General features: G+C 32.2%; 2 protein-coding genes across 2 annotated transcripts; one reads left to right on the top strand and one right to left on the bottom strand.

Annotated features, from left to right (window-relative positions):
- Window positions 1–2,073: 2,073 nt before the first annotated feature.
- LOC133692576 (probable U6 snRNA-associated Sm-like protein LSm4) lies at window positions 2,074–4,547 on the top strand. The gene is made up of 8 exons (XM_062113628.1): window positions 2,074–2,209; window positions 2,444–2,479; window positions 2,573–2,614; window positions 2,758–2,856; window positions 2,965–3,042; window positions 3,427–3,466; window positions 3,865–4,029; window positions 4,308–4,547. Exons 2-8 carry the CDS (start codon window positions 2,477–2,479, stop codon window positions 4,328–4,330), a joined length of 450 nt encoding a protein of 149 aa, XP_061969612.1. The 5' UTR covers window positions 2,074–2,209; window positions 2,444–2,476; the 3' UTR covers window positions 4,331–4,547.
- A 941-nt stretch (window positions 4,548–5,488) lies between these two features.
- LOC133692575 (WD repeat-containing protein GTS1-like) lies at window positions 5,489–10,110 on the bottom strand. Its single transcript, XM_062113627.1, has 7 exons — window positions 9,642–10,110; window positions 9,458–9,553; window positions 9,282–9,356; window positions 8,364–8,474; window positions 7,376–7,467; window positions 7,063–7,147; window positions 5,489–6,243 (listed from the first exon to the last, which is right to left on the bottom strand). Exons 1-7 carry the CDS (start codon window positions 9,969–9,971, stop codon window positions 5,878–5,880), a joined length of 1,155 nt encoding a protein of 384 aa, XP_061969611.1. The 5' UTR covers window positions 9,972–10,110; the 3' UTR covers window positions 5,489–5,877.
- Between the last annotated feature and the right edge of the window lie 5,847 nt (window positions 10,111–15,957).

Below are 15,957 nucleotides of genomic sequence, written 5' to 3'. Positions count from 1 at the left end.
TCAATGTTTTGATATATACCGGAAACAATGTTTATATGCTTGATGATGTAAAAAAGTCTATGATGAAAGAGTTTGATATAAATGATTTGGGACCAATGCACTACTTTATTGGTATAAAAGTAGTACAATTAGTGGCTGATATTTTTTTTATCTGTCAAAACAAATATGTTTTAGAATTGTGCTAAACTGTAATCCAGTTGGAACTCCAACAAAGATAGGATTGAAGTTGAGTAAGATCTTAATGGCAGCGAAAGAGATGACATTTTAACACTTATTTCTTTCAAGTAAATAGTTAGAATTTTGATGTATATGAATTCAATAAAGCCTGATATCATGTATTCCATGAGCAGGACAAAGTTGATGCATGGAGAGTCATACAAAGATGCATCTTAAGGTAGCCAAAATATATAATCTTTCATTACTTAAAGGGCATAACTGATTTTAGAATCCTTTATAAAAATGAAATAAAGTCAAGTTTTCTTGGTTTTATTGAAAGTGATTACGCATGTGGTATTAATGATTGTAAGAGCATTTCTAGAAATGTTTTTTTTTATGTGATCAGGTGTAGTTTCATGGCCCTTAAAGAACTAGCAGATTATAAAATTATTTATTATTAAAGTCGAGCTATTTAACTGAGAATGACGCTAAAAGTTCTTAGTATTCATCAACAAGATTCACATTAATTTTAGATATTGTTTTTTGTGGGATCCATGTAAAAATGATAAGATTGAGTTGAAGTTTTATAAGAGTGAAGACTAAGTTACTGATCTCATAACAAAATCTCCCAAAGAACCCGTGTTCGAGAAGCTTATAAGCATGATTGGAGTTTGTTCATCACATAACTTTGTTTAAGAAAGAGTACTTCAATGGGAGTAAAGTTGAACTTTAATTGTAAATTGTTTTCTACACAAATCAATTCAAGGGCAAGTGATGTAATTGTTCTCAATTTCTTAGTAAGGAAAGCTTTAGGGCATCTTATTCATCTTTTAGCAGCAAACATAAGTTTATAGTTTGAAGTTTATCCAATAGAAATGAAAAAAAAACATGAATTTTGCTTATATGACCTTTTCATTAATTTTTTATTTATTTTCCTTCATCTTGAAAAGATTAACAAATATATTGTGATAAATGATAAATTGTTCTTATATGACCTTTTCATTAGTTTTTTTTTCCCTTCATCTTGAAAAGATTAGCAAATATATTATGATTAATAATCCAAATTCTTGATGTATGAATAATTTCAAAATTAAAATCTTAAAAACAATACAACAATCAAAATATATGTTAAACTTCATTTCTTATTAGATTATAAAATGAATCATTTAAGTGTGAAAATTCCTTTTTATCCTTGTATCTTTTTCTTATTTCACAAAAAAATAATTATGATATAGCTTATATAAGAATGATATTTAATATATGTTTGATAATGCGGTGCATAGTACTTTTATAAAAGTATTTTTTCAATTAAAATAATATTAAAATAATATTTTTTCAGATTTGCTTTTAATTTTTTATATTGGTATATCAAAACCATAGAAAGATGCCTAAAAAATATATTTTTTATTTTTTTAATTAAAAAAAATAAAAAATAAGTTGAACCACGAAAACAAACTCTCAACATGTAGATTCTTTATATAAAAATATAATAAAATTTAATTATTCATAACAATTCATGATAAATAATTTGTATGTTCCCTAACTTTTAATTATGAGTTTGGATCAATAATTTATGTGTTGCCCTAACTTTTAACAATTTAATCATTCCTAGAAAACAATAAAAATTAACTTAGCAAAATCACCCACCACGTAATTTACATAACTCAACCTCAATCATAAGCATGCATTGAATTAATGGCTATCGACCAACATAATAATTGTTATGTAGCGTTTGATAGGAAATTAAAAATGAGAATAAATTATTATAGAAATAATTATTAAAGTACAATTTTTAAAGGTGAAAAAGTGGCTTTTAAAAATGTTTGATATATTAATAAATTAAAAGGTAAATTATTAGTGGGAAGAGAGAAAAATATGTTAAATATTAGTAATAATGGTACCAAAAAACTACAATCAACAGTAATATTTTAATTTTTAATACTAATTCTATAATAATAGTGGAAAACCCGCTTGGCTACTGTTTCAATTTTCAAGGAGAGCTAGGGAGATCGAAGTTGCTCGCTCGTCTTCTCCATTGAAATCGCTTTACTCGGTAAATTTCCAGTCTCCTCTCCTCCTTTTCTTTTCTTACACTCTCTCTTTTGCATAAACCCCTTCATCTTCTTCGATAAATTCTCTTCAGAAAACTAGGGTTTTTAACAACTAAAAACCGGTTTTAGCTTTAATTTTCTTTAACCCCAATATCCTCGATCTGTTTTAGAGTCCAAAATTTCCCACCCCCTTTCATGCGTTCATTTTATGTTCTTGACCCTGGCTTTTCTTGCAGGTTGCTTGATTTTTCTTTTTTGCTGTAAAAAACATGGTAACCATCTCAACTGTCTTTGATTTGAAAACTTTCTTTCTTTCTCTTGTTTTCTTTGACACACTTAATTTTTTTTTTTTGTGTTAACTGCAGCTTCCTCTTTCTTTACTCAAGACTGCTCAAGGCCACCCAATGGTAAGAAAGAGATGTCTGTTTTTCTTGTCGTGTCATTTGACCATATGAATCCAGAATTTTCTGCAAATTTGTGGACTTTGTTTTACGGCCTTTTTCATTTTGTTATGCAGCTTGTAATTCTTGGTGGTTGTATGTTGTAACAGTTGGTGGAATTGAAAAATGGAGAGACTTACAATGGGCATTTGGTCAATTGTGATACTTGGATGAACATCCATCTCCGTGAAGTTATCTGTACCTCTAAGGTGCCAGTGTTTTTGTTTATTTCTTTAATTCTTGGTGTTTTTGTTTTTTTAAAAAGGGTTTTTTCCCCCCGAGGTTGACACATTGTGTTTGGCTGGGATTTGATGTAGGATGGAGATAGGTTTTGGCGGATGCCTGAATGCTACATTCGTGGGAATACTATCAAGTATCTTCGAGTTCCTGATGAGGTGCCTATTATGTTTGCCATGTTTTTTTTCTTATCCAGTTGTGGAGAGTAGCTAACATGAAATTTCTATATGACATCCAAATACGTAAATACCATATTCTATGAATGACACGTGAAAAGGGGTGAAACCACTGACAAAAACACGCCAAAGTGGTGTCAAATATGTAGCTTTTATCTGCTTTGCAAGATTTCCATGATAGCATTGTCACTTCATAGTACCCTGATTACAATATATTTGTGAAATTTGTTACTGGAAGAGATTTTGATAATAAACTGATGCTTTGAGAAACTGTCGAGTCTTTATTGCTATATGGCGTATTCCTTCTTTCTTATTGATGTTTTGATGGCTATTTTGCTCATCAAATGCTCTTGATTTGTCTTTTAGGTAATTGATAAAGTTCAGGAAGAAATCAAGAGTCGCTCAGGTATGCTTTACCTTTTTTAAATCATGGTCTTTTACTGTACTCTGTCTATGAATAAAGAGATGTTGATCTTGAAATGCAATAATTTGGAAGAAACATAGTGTCTTCAGGAACTTGGTCAGTTGAAAACCAGTGGAACTGTTATTTTTTTATTAAAATGGATGAAAGTTAGCTTAGCATGTGAAGATTCTTGTACCGAGTAGTGCTGTGGTTATTTTGTAGTTGTTTATACAACTTTATGCTCTGCATCAAGTTCTGTGTTCTTTTTGTTTTACAAATTCAGAAAAGCTGAAATTTGCAGTATTGTTGGTTGGTTGATTGATTTAATTTTCTGCCTTCTGCTCTGCACATTGAGAAATGCAGAACCTTGCAAATTTATTTGATTTGTCTTTTTTTCTTAGATCGGAAGCCACCTGGAGTAGGGCGTGGAAGAGGAAGAGGTAGAGAAGATGGTCCTGGTGGAAGGCCAGCAAAAGGGATTGGGCGTGGCCTTGAAGATGCTGCTAAGGGCATGGGTGGAGGTCGTGGCAGAGGTGGTCCAGGCGGAAAGATCGGTGGGAGCAGAGGTAAGACTTAACTATAACAACTGAATAGAAAAAACTTACATGTTTGTTTTAGCTACAAGCACGCATTATCAAATGTAAACCATCTTTTTACATTGCCACAAGTAACAAGTTGTTGGTATTCAAAGTGAACACAGCTTTGTGATTCGACGAACTACTCTTTTTTCTAGCATCATGAGTGGTTGGATCTGTGGCTTGGTCAGCACATGCATTCATGCATCATATTGTCAGAAGCTTAATTCTACCCAATGTCAACATATCATTTTAATTTCTGGTGACAGGTGCAGGCCGGGGCCGCGGCTAAAGCAGGCGATGGGTGCCCATCTGCTGGGGCAAGTTTACTGCTTTCAGGCCCGATTTTCCATGTGAAATGCTCTCCATAACATAATTCTGTTTAATGGTTGATTTCCAGAACTAATATAGGTATAGGAAGCATTACATAGAAACAGAATTGAAGAGCTTGTATTCTGATTTGCCTTGCGTTACTGGTTTGGTCATTCACTAGTTAATTCTCTGGTTTATCTTTTGATTTTTTTTTTCAAATTAGCACCTTTTTTTTCCGAATTAGCAAAAAAAACACGGTTTGAAATTTTTTTATTCCAACTTGTTGCTATTTAGAATAGCAACAATTCAAAGAAATTATAAAATGAGCTATACAAGTTTTGACAAAGAGAGGAAGAAAGAGATCTCAAGCTTTAATTATAACACCAAAAAAAAAAAAAAGGGTAAACAAATTAAATAATATTAAGATAGGTTATTAATGGTGATTGAAGTAGGTTACAGTTGCTTTTTAAAGTTGGTGTGTGATTCACTTGTTTTTTATAACAATTATGACTGATTTAGTTATTGTGGGAGTTGTGAGATTTTTTCTCTCTTATTCCTTCATTGTAATTTCTGAAGAGAAAAGAAAGTATAAAAGGAAACTCTAGAGACAAATTACATTTCTGATTATAATGTCATTAATATTATTATTATTAAAAAGATCTGATTCGAACACCATGAATATTGAAAAGATTTTGAAAAATTAAATTCAACATTTGATGCTGAAAACAATTCAGCTACCTGTTATCTTTGGAAGGTAAAATGCGGTCCACTCTAGTTATCTTTGATTAGTGTTTTTTTTATCTATTAATGTAATTTAGAAACTATAAAACTCTTTTTGAAACAGTCATTTTGCCAATTTCTTAAAGAGTGAAAAAACGTGGTCATTAGTGAAAAAACCCTTGTATGCTCAACTCTCGCTCTCGTATCTGGTCCTTTGCCTGCTGGCTGGTTTTTGATACAGTTGTCTGTCCCGCGTCAGGTACAGGACTGCGTGGTGTCTGTTTGGTACAGTGCTGCTTGTTTATGAAGCTCAAACAGTATAAAGCTTGTACGACCACCATTGTAGTCGGAGCCGCTATTCTGCTGTCACATTACTTTCTAACAATTCTTCTCATGCTCATTTCTAATCTAAAACAAATAATATCAATATCCATGGATTATATTTTAAATATTCACACCCAGTTTTAAATAGCGACCATCTAAAGAAAACCTATCCCAGCGATATCGTTCGAATAAATTGCCAACCTTCCCTTTTTTTTTGAAAAAACAAAAAAACAAGAAGAACAGGAAACAAGGCATTTCAACTGAGAAACAGGTTCAAGCAAGAAGGGCGGGCAGGCATTTCACTCTCCATTGCTTTGTGCTGGAACTCACTAATGATACACAGCATACGCCATGATGTTCTTAAACTACAAAACTGACAATACTGTGCCCAAAAAAAGAGAGAAAAAGAAAGAAACAGAGGTTGAAAGAAACTAGAGAAAACAGGGGATGTAGAAGTTTGAGAAGATACCGCATGGAGGTTCTCTAGTACGGATTATGCCTTTTTTTCTTGCGAGCCTTCGATGGTTTCATAACCAGTGCACTTGAAATCCAGGATCGATTTATCTCAGTAGAATCATCAGACAACCAGCAACATAATCGACCATCCTCACCACCAGTCCATCCAAATATGCCCTGGCTTTGGGCAAGTCCCCCCTTCTTGCTTGACACGGGCAATACACTCCTGACAACACCTGTGTGGCCACCTCCAAGAATTGCTTCTGGAGACCCAATTGCCCCCACTCCTCTATAATTTACAGGAAAATAACCTAAAGCACCAGCATTAGTGCCACCAATTACCCATAAACTTTCACCTTCTCCTGGGTAGTGGCAATCAACAAAATAATCAACCTGCCAAGATAACTGAGCAGTTTAAACTAGGGATATGAATTCAGCAGCATAATTGGAAAAAAAAAATTAACACCAACGGTTGTCCATCTATTCATACATTAGAAGATATCCATTTGTTCAGTCTTCTGATCTATGTATTCAATTCTACATAGCATTGTATGACAAAGAAATGTTGCTAAAGATGGAAGCCTAAGGACTCTTCAAACCGCAACCATAATCCTCAGGAAGTTTTATTTGTCTACAATATTGTTAATATGAGGATGAGTAACTAAAACTTGAGTATAGTCAATTACATTGCTAATAAGGACAAGTAACTTGAACTTTACTCTACATGGCAATTGTTAAACATGGAAGCCTGAGAACTCTTCAAACAAAAACCAGAAATCTCAAAACTTAGATTTTGTGACTGAGGACAAGTAACCTAAACTTGAGTATAGTTAATTACATGCCTAATAAGCAGTGGGGATATTAATACAAGCACCATCATATGTCTTGTATCTTGGACAGTTTCATAAACCATGAGTGAGTTTTGGCCTCCAAAATTGATGGTTACAGCTCAACTGTTTGAGTTTCTCAACCATTTTTTTCTTTGAAAATTTCAGATACGATTGGAAAATAAGCAAGAAAACGACAACCAAGTTCTAAACCATTTTTGCTTGCTCTTAGAAGTGCTGCTTGTTCTAGTACATCATCTAAATACAACAGTTTATGACACACCCAACTTACAGAAAAGAGAAATTGCATGTGAAGACAAAAAATACATTTGTTTTTGGTAATCCACTTAATACAAGTGGATTCCATCACAAGGGAAGAACTTACATGGTCTAGTGTCCAACTATCAGAGGCTAATGAACGGGCTTCCAGCAAGTTTGCTTCATTTCTTGCATCCTTCCAATCCCAAATACTGCAGTTTTGTTTTTAAGAACAAAAGTTAATACACATCTAAGGTTAGGCGGGAATTCTAGTTTACTAAAAAGATTGTTTTTAAATGTAACATGCATGGTTACAAGAATTCTCTTTCCTTTTTCCTTTTTTTTTTCTTTTATGATTTTGCAAACTTCCATTTTTCACTGACAGCATAATAAAACCATCTTCCCTTGTGTCACGAAGAACCAATAGAGATCAACAGTACCTTAAACTTTCGATATGTGTCAAACACCAGAGCTTCTTATATGTCTCTCCAAAAAACCCTACTTTCCCAATTGAAGTACCGACATTAATCACCTGCAAGATTGTAACAGTTACATCTGAAATATGCATGGGAAAGACTAGAAGTATTATGGGCAGGGGCGGAGCCAAATTAGGATTTTTTCTTTTGGGGGTGGGGGGGGGGGGGGCTTAAATTTTACTAGTCTTAACTGATTAAACAAGACATGTTGAACAGTATTCAAACAGTCTGCAAAAAGCATGGTATTCTTGGATCAAAGGATTAATTATACACTTATTTTTGGGAGAAAACATGAAGTACAAAATTAACATATCAGCGATCAGAAATTATTATCTTTGTAAGAGACTGTAAAAGATAATTTTCTGGAAGAAGTGATCCATGAGATAGAAATATCATTAGCAAACTGATTGAATGTGTTGCGATAAATATAATGAAAAATGGAGACACAGACTAAAGGAACATTGCACAAAAAATTCAAAAATCAGTTGCATATGCAACCACATCCCTTCATAAATTTTTTTTTTAAATTCAAGCATACAACCTTTACTGCAGCTGCAGGCTAAAAATTAAATTGAAAGACTGTCCCAACTATACTCTCAAAAACGTGTTCCATAAACAAAAAAAGTGAAGCTTTTCTTTTTTTCATTTCCAAAGAAAAAGAGAGGATAAGTTATCAAACCTCCTGACAAAATGTCTCTGTTTTCCTTTTCAAGTATGTTGCATGATACACAACCCATAATATAGTTACTGTAAGTTCAATAGTATTACTCTTCTGATGAATAGAGTACATTAAGGAATTTTCAGCAATTGTTACTTGAACGGACAAACAACTGCTTTGATAAGTATGCCATTTGGACATCATACAATACCTAACAATTTGTTTTATCTTTCCATGAACTCATACATGTAAAACTAGAAATGAATTTAAGCAGTAATGATTGCCTGCACTTACTGATTCCAGATGATCATCATCATTGATATCTCCATCAGTATTAAATATACACATCAATCCATCAACAGAAGCTGAAAGAAGCTTGTTTCGGTTATCAGGGACAAAGTGGACCTGTTAAAAGTCAGCAAGTCATGAGCAAAAAGAACAAAAACAAAATTCACGGATGAAAATATGAATCCATAAATTACTCCAGTTAGTAAACAGGAACACTAGCAGTCCAGAAAATATGAACTTGGCAAATCTTTAGAGACAAATCACTGATAGTTAACGGAGTACTTCAGCTCAGGTCAACTGGCAATATAATGCATACCAGAAAAAAGCATAGAAGCCATTTTAAACAACACCATGTCAGTGCCAGAATGTTGACAGTATAATCAAGTGTGTGTGTGTTGCAGATATATCTTTAAGTGCTATGTAACCAAGCAGTGATAAATGGCTCCCTGTATGGATGTTTTTTCCCCTGGAAATCCTGGCATATGACTGTATTTTTAAGTCTAATTTTATAACTTTTTGTAAGGCATTCTATTTTATACCTTTTGATTTGTTCGACTAAAATAAACTATCTAATTGGGCATTCAGGCAGTCAAAAACAGCATCACGGTTTGGGTAAAAAAAAACCTACATTCCAGGTCACAAATGATGATCCAAACACAACTACAACCACAAACACCTTAGGATTAAGAAGAAAATAATGCATTACATTCTGAGCGAACGCAACCAATATTGGAGCAGCTTCCTACATGTAATCACATATTCTTCAGCTTCAACCATAGAAGTTGCAAAACCAAACCTAGGTTAACGTTCTACTGGAAATTCGCATTTAAACTTTCTAACTAAATAGTCATGTGGAAATTGAGCAATAAGAAATGAAATAAACTTCCTACCAAGTTAAAGAAAGAAAGAAAGAAAGAAAGAAACCTGAGTGACATCTTCAGTATGAGATTCCTCCAGACATGCAACTTGCTTCCCGTTCCTCCAATCCCAGAAAAGTATCTGAATTTCCAAGAAACCCATATCTAAATCATCAAACAATACATAAAAAAAGAAAATCTATTTAATTAGAATTACATGTACTTATATGAAATTTTTAGAACCTGAGACTTAGCGCCAGCAGCAAGAAGATTATCATTAGACCCTCCAAATGAAAAGCTGAAAATCTCTTGATAAGAGCCAGCGCTTATACACGAAACCTGTAAATAATCAACAGTCAAAGCATTAAGAAACTACACACACACACACACGTACAGAGAAAGAAAAGAAAAGGCAAAGGGAAAGTACCTGTTGGAAAGTTCTGGTGTCCCAAGCTCTGATAGTACCATCAGAAGAGCAGGAATGCAAAACATGTGGGGACGAAGAAGATGATGACACAGAGAATGAAATTTGATTGATAGTATCAGAGTGACCTTTACACTCTCCTTGGAACTGACCTGTCTCCGGAGAATAAACCTTCACTGCTTTCGTCGATAGAGAAACCGCCATTGATGACCAGTCATCCTTTGGGACGATTTGGAAGACGTAGTCGTTGCCGAAGTTCGTTTGAATTGAGTTTTTTAATCCGAGTTTCTTTGATTTTGGTTCCTCGACCTCCATCGCTGTCGCTTCTTCCATGTTTGCTGTGCTGTGCTGTGCTGTGCTGTGCGGTGTGTCGTCTGCTTATTTGGGTTGGGAGACCTAGTCCGAGGATTTGAGGGTTTTGATTGTCCGTGGTCAATGCACACCCGTTTGAAGTGCCTTTGGGTACTAAGCTTACAAAACTTCACTCTCTAACGATCTTTTTTTATTCTATCTTAATACATGAACAATGTGAGTATAAAAACTATGTCAGTGAGTTAACTTTTTTCCGTCGAAGATTAAAATCATTAATGATAGTTTAGTTATGAGTTGATTTAAATGGCATTCAGTGAATATTTAAAAATAACTGAATGATAAATTAAAAATTTTAATTGATTGATTTTTTTTTCAATAAATAAAAACACATCAACATGTTTTTGTTAAGGTTACTCCTTAACATGCTCATTTCTTATAACTACTGTTACTATTAATCTTTCTAATTCATCCATCACTAGTAATGTTGAAGAAGTTACAGCTTCCTCTTCTATTTTTTTTTTCAGTAAAGAAACATTAAACACAGGATGATTGAGCTTCCTTCTGATAATTTCATCTTGTATGTCATAATCCCCACCTTCTGAATGGTTTGATAGGACCATAATATTTTGGATTAAGCTTCAAGTTTTTCCTGAGAGTTATGGTTATAATTTCAAAAACATTCAACCTGTTTTTATAAATTCTCGCTTAGACCTTTTTTTATCTACTAAGTACTTTATTTTATTATTAGTTACCTCTAATTAGAACCTCAACACCTGATCCATGTTAGTTCTTATTTGTAACAATTTTTCCACTCCAACAACTGAGGTAGACTTAATATAAATCATTTTTCTATTTAAAAGTAAATACCCATAAATAGTCTAAAATGGGTTAATTTCAATAGCTGAATGGAAGTTAGTATATAGCATCATTGTATAAAAGACAACCACATAAACCATGTTTTAGGATTGTGTATTGTTATGCACCTTTTTTACTGACCATTAGTCTGTGGATGGTAAGATGTACTACTCATCAATAATTTAATTCTAAGCTTATTGAATAATTCTCTCCAGAATAGGCTTTTAAAAAGTTTATCTATGCCAATCACTATGGTTGTAAGTAGGCCATAAAACTTGTAAAGGTAATCCATAAACAATTAAGTAACATCGTGTTCTAAAATGAGTGAGCTAGTGTTATAAAATGCTGATGCTTTGTAAATGTATCAACAATTAACATGATAATATCTTTCCCCTATGATTTTTGCAATCTTTTCATGAATTTATAGTGATATCCTTTTAAGTTCCTCTTGGAGTTTGTAATGGATGTAATAGACTTGGATATTCTTACTATTTTAGCTTGCTTACATATATCATATTGCACTACTATTTTCTTCCCTAACTTCTTCATAGATGAATAATAAAAATAAAGTATTTTATACGAGTTCTGAATTTCAGCATGACCTATAATGTAAGAGTCATGTGCATCTTTGACTAGTTGTTCCCTTAATATTTCTTTGTCTCTAATTACAATCCTTTCTTCATACCTCACAATACCATCCACACAAGTGTACTCAAGCCACATATTAGTATAAATCATCTTGCTAGTAACAATATCCTATAAAAAATAATCATTTTTGTAAAAGTCATACACTTCTTCATACCCTACTAACATTACTTTAGCCGCTACTCCAAAATTGCTAACTTCTCTTTCATTTTCCTCATGATTGTTTCTTTTAGAAAGAGCATTTGTAACCATATTTTTCTTTCCCCTCCTATAGAATTCCAGTATCTTAGTCCCAACAACTTAGTTAACCTTTTTTTAATTGTTTTATGAATTTTCTAATTCAAAAAATACTTTATACTTTCATGGTAATTTTGAATTATAAATTATTCATACTTTAAGTATTGTCTCTATTTCTTTATTATCATTAAAATGGTTAAATACTCATTCTCATAAATAGATAGTCCAAAGTGCTTTAGACCCAAAGCTTTGCTAAGAAATGGTCGAGGTTTTTCTGTTGACTAAGTATTGCTACTAATCCTGCAGCACATGTATATATTTCTAATACAAATCTTTTATCAAAATCAAGTAAGATTAAGATTGGAGCTTTACATAATGCCTTCTTAAGATGATCAAAACTTTTTATGTTCTTCTATGTCATCCAAAGTTATTTTTCTTTAGCGAATCTATTAATGGTTTGCTAATAACCCCAAAACCTGTAATAAATTTCCTATAATTACAAGCTAACCTAAGAAACCCCTTAAGTTCTTTCAATGATTCAGGTACTAGATAATTTCTCACCACATCAATCTTCTTAGAATTTGTTGCCATTTTTTCTGTTGATAATACATGCCTCGTATATTCAACTTTTTGCTCACCAACTTGGATCTTTTGCATATAATTGTTAACACTTTAAGTTTTTAATATATCTTAAGTGGTTCACATATAACTCTAAAGTGAAACTATAAATCAATATATCATCGAAGAACACTAGAACAAGCTTTCTAAAAAAAATGGTTCTAAAATATCATTCATTAATGCTTGAAAAGTTACAAGTGCATTTGTTCATCCAAACGACATTAACTTAAATTTGTAATTTCCTTGATAAGTTCTAAATACAGTCTTTTCTAATCCTCTTCACTCATACAAACTTGATGATAGCCAAACCTTAAATCTAGCATGGAGAGGAACCTGCAACCATACAACTTATTCAGTAAATCATCAATCAGTGGAATTGAGAACTTGTTGTTCATTGTAAATTTATTAAGCAATATGTAGCCCATATAGAAACGCTAGGTGTCATTTTTTTTACTAGCAATATAGTGAAACAAAAGGACCAACATTGTGCTAAATTATTCCATTTCCAAACATTTATTTCACTAATCTCTTTATCTCTCCTTTATGAATAAAAAACTCTTATAAGGCTTGTAATTAATTGGTTGTGCTTCTAGTTTTAAACGAGTCTTGTGACCATACCTTTTAACTAGTGAAAGACTTTTAGGTTCTTGAAATACATATGAAAAGTCCTCTAGTAGCTTTTTAATTTTAGAACTTTTTTCTAAGACTTTTGGTTCATTTGTTGCTTTTATTAAAAAGAATTGTCCAACATATCCCATCATAATTTTCTTTAAATGTTTTTAAACCTTTCCTACTATCATGATTTATAGACCAACCCCATCGACAATACCTTTTAGTTCTATCATTCCACCTTCATTCCTAAATGATATTTTCATTTTAATAAAGTCAAATAAGATTGGAGAATAAATCTGTAGTCAATCCACTCCTAAAATAGCATCACATCTTACTAATTTTAATATCCTCAAACTTTAATTGAACTTGTAATCTTGTATAAACCATTTGAATCTAGGGGTGTGTGCATCATACAACGTAACGTTACCATTTACTACAACTATTACTGACACGATAGTCTTAATAATGGTAACTTTAACTACATTGATAACATACTCATTGATAAAGCTATGAGTGCTTCTACTATCAATCAGAATAACCAATTCCTTCCCTTGATAGCTTCCCTTAATCCTAATGGTGTTATAAGCATAAATATCAACTAAAGCATTTAATGACAATCCATACTTTTCAACTTTCTTGTCTTTCATAATATTTCCATTATTATTCTCTATTTTAACATCCATGAATTCTTCATCTTCTTCGTCAACACCCTCAATCATATGCAATCCTTTTAACGTTATACTAATGTCTAAAAATAAATTTATCACCATATTTTAAAACGTTGCCCTAATCTTCTTGTTTTGTTCATACAAAGTTTTAAAAGAGTTTTTCGGTCCCTATTAAAAGGCTTAGTTGTGAGCTTACTTGTTGATCGTTCCACGTTAAATATAGAACTGGTTTTTTAACAATTTTATTTGTACCAACTAAGGTGTTTTTTGACTCTTCTTGCCATTTTTCTTGTTCAAAAGCTAACATTTAAGTCACTAGCTTGAGAATCTTTAACACTAGCTTAACATGTTCCTTCAATCCATTGATAAAACTGGAGACATAACAAGATTCAGGTAATGAAGGATTCAATCTTCTTCACATAATCATCTGCACTTCTTTCCTATACCAGCTTGTTGAATTATGCCAAACCTTTGGTCATAGCTTTAGGAAATTCATCCTAACTAACTAGATATTCATTTCCACGCATGTATCATTTAAATTAAATATTTACCTTGCATTTTAAATATAAAGAAGCCATTTTAACCCATTAATGTACAAGAATGAAGTTTAGTTTAAATAATTTGTTGAACTTTCTTATTCAACCCTTAAGATGATCTTCTTAGAAAGTTGGCAAATCAATTCTTAGTAGTGTAGGGTTATATCCAATCTTATGATCTTAATTACCCATGTGAGCTCCATGATTATGGCTTATAAATCTATATAACATTCCTTCTTGATTGTTGTTAGTTCTAGATTTTTTTTTTCTATTGATGGAGTAGTCAAGATTCATTTGGAATCGACTTCAACTTCCATATCTTTCATCTAATTAGCTGAAAGAGATTGAATTTGGTTTGTCAAAACTTCAATCTTTAAATTAATTTGATCAATTTTCTTCTCTTATTCCATCCATCTTTCCTTACTTTCTACCATAAACTCCAAAAATTATTGATGAATTTTATATATCTACTTATCAAGTTTCCTACAATGTTATTCCTTAACCTTCACCCCATTATTCTCTGCTATATTTTTGAGTTTTGAATAATATAGAATTGATTAAGGGTCTTGGATTTGCTCTAATACCAATTGTTAAGGTCAATCCTTAACAAATAGCTTAAAAGAAAGAACATAAATAGTGAGAAGAAGAAAGGACTAAATTGATAGTTTTGTGATTACTTGCCATACATAAAAAAATTCTTTACATTTATTATATACAAGCTACCCTTATTCATCTAACCTTCTAACCAATTCCCTCCAATTAAATACTTATAACTAAGGTAACTGATTCATCTAATTGTTACTAAAATAATATGCCACGTGATTAAAGGTTTTCCCAACCATTTCTGATAATTACTACTACTGCTAACTAACTCCTTCCTTCCTTTAATTCTGCACATTCCATTTTTCCATTTTATATGTGTGAATTGTAGTAGTTTCTCTAAACTAAATTCATAGTCTATCTAATGTCTATATTTAGTTAAATGAAATCATATATTTTGTAAATGTTGTACAATCTGTTTGTTTGTTGGGAAAGAAAGGGATTGGGTATCTTTCATAAAGATTCAATGAGGGATTGGGAAGATCCCTCAAACTTTTTCAATTTACTTGGATTGATGGCATATACTTTTATTTTTTCTTAATAATTTTCAATGTTTTGATGAATTGATTCTTGGCCTTTTCCTTTTTTATGAGTCAAACAACCAGAAAAATGATAAACCACGCATCCTTTCTTTCTCTTCCCTTCTTTCCTCTATCCATCCTTCTTCCAATCTATTCTTCATGACAAACAAACCCTTGATCAAATGAGACCATTTTCTTTTAGTTTTCCAATAATCGAGCCCATTTTACATGGGTACATGTGCACAAAACAACCATCCAATAGATAAAAATTAAATGGAAAGTTTCAGTTTAGTGTAAACTGCATGTAAAAGGTTCAATTTTATCCGGATTAAAGTAAAAGAAATGATTTGACAGAGCTTTAAAACTTTAAAAACCATGCTTAACTTTCATCCCATACATATGCAACTATGATTGACTTTTATCCCATAGATATGCAGTAATAAAAGGCCAAACCAGATAAATCTAAACTTGCTTTGAATTAAAACTATAAAATTTGAAATCTCTGGAAACCTAAGCTAAAAAGACTAAATAAATAAAACTCCAACATATACGTCAGCTATCATAACTTTTAAGAATTAATGGTTTGATTGTCATATATCAATACCATAACAAACATTATGTGTGTGTATCAATAACCAAGGAAACTTTAATTAAGATATAGAAGAAAGGATTATGTACAACCACAAAAGTGAACACCACTTGTTGGATAGTCAAA

This window comes from Populus nigra, chromosome 4 (assembly GCF_951802175.1).
Source record: "Populus nigra chromosome 4, ddPopNigr1.1, whole genome shotgun sequence".
NCBI lineage: Eukaryota > Viridiplantae > Streptophyta > Magnoliopsida > Malpighiales > Salicaceae > Populus > Populus nigra.
The sequence above is the reverse complement of the archived record's forward strand: the minus strand, read 5'-3'. Positions and strand labels throughout refer to the sequence as shown.

Excerpts from the sequence above, each read along its gene's own strand:
- LOC133692575 (XM_062113627.1), bottom strand. The coding sequence starts at position 9,971 with ATGGAAGAAGCGACAGCGATGGAGGTCGAGGAACCAAAATCAAAGAAA. Across the intron at positions 9,554-9,641 it reads ACACCAGAACTTTCCAACAG|GTTTCGTGTATAAGCGCTGG; the intron begins GTACTTTCCCTT and ends GATTATTTACAG. Across the intron at positions 9,357-9,457 it reads CTGCTGGCGCTAAGTCTCAG|ATACTTTTCTGGGATTGGAG; the intron begins GTTCTAAAAATT and ends TTGGAAATTCAG.
- LOC133692576 (XM_062113628.1), top strand. Across the intron at positions 2,615-2,757 it reads CTGCTCAAGGCCACCCAATG|TTGGTGGAATTGAAAAATGG; the intron begins GTAAGAAAGAGA and ends ATGTTGTAACAG. Across the intron at positions 3,467-3,864 it reads AGAAATCAAGAGTCGCTCAG|ATCGGAAGCCACCTGGAGTA; the intron begins GTATGCTTTACC and ends TTTTTTTCTTAG.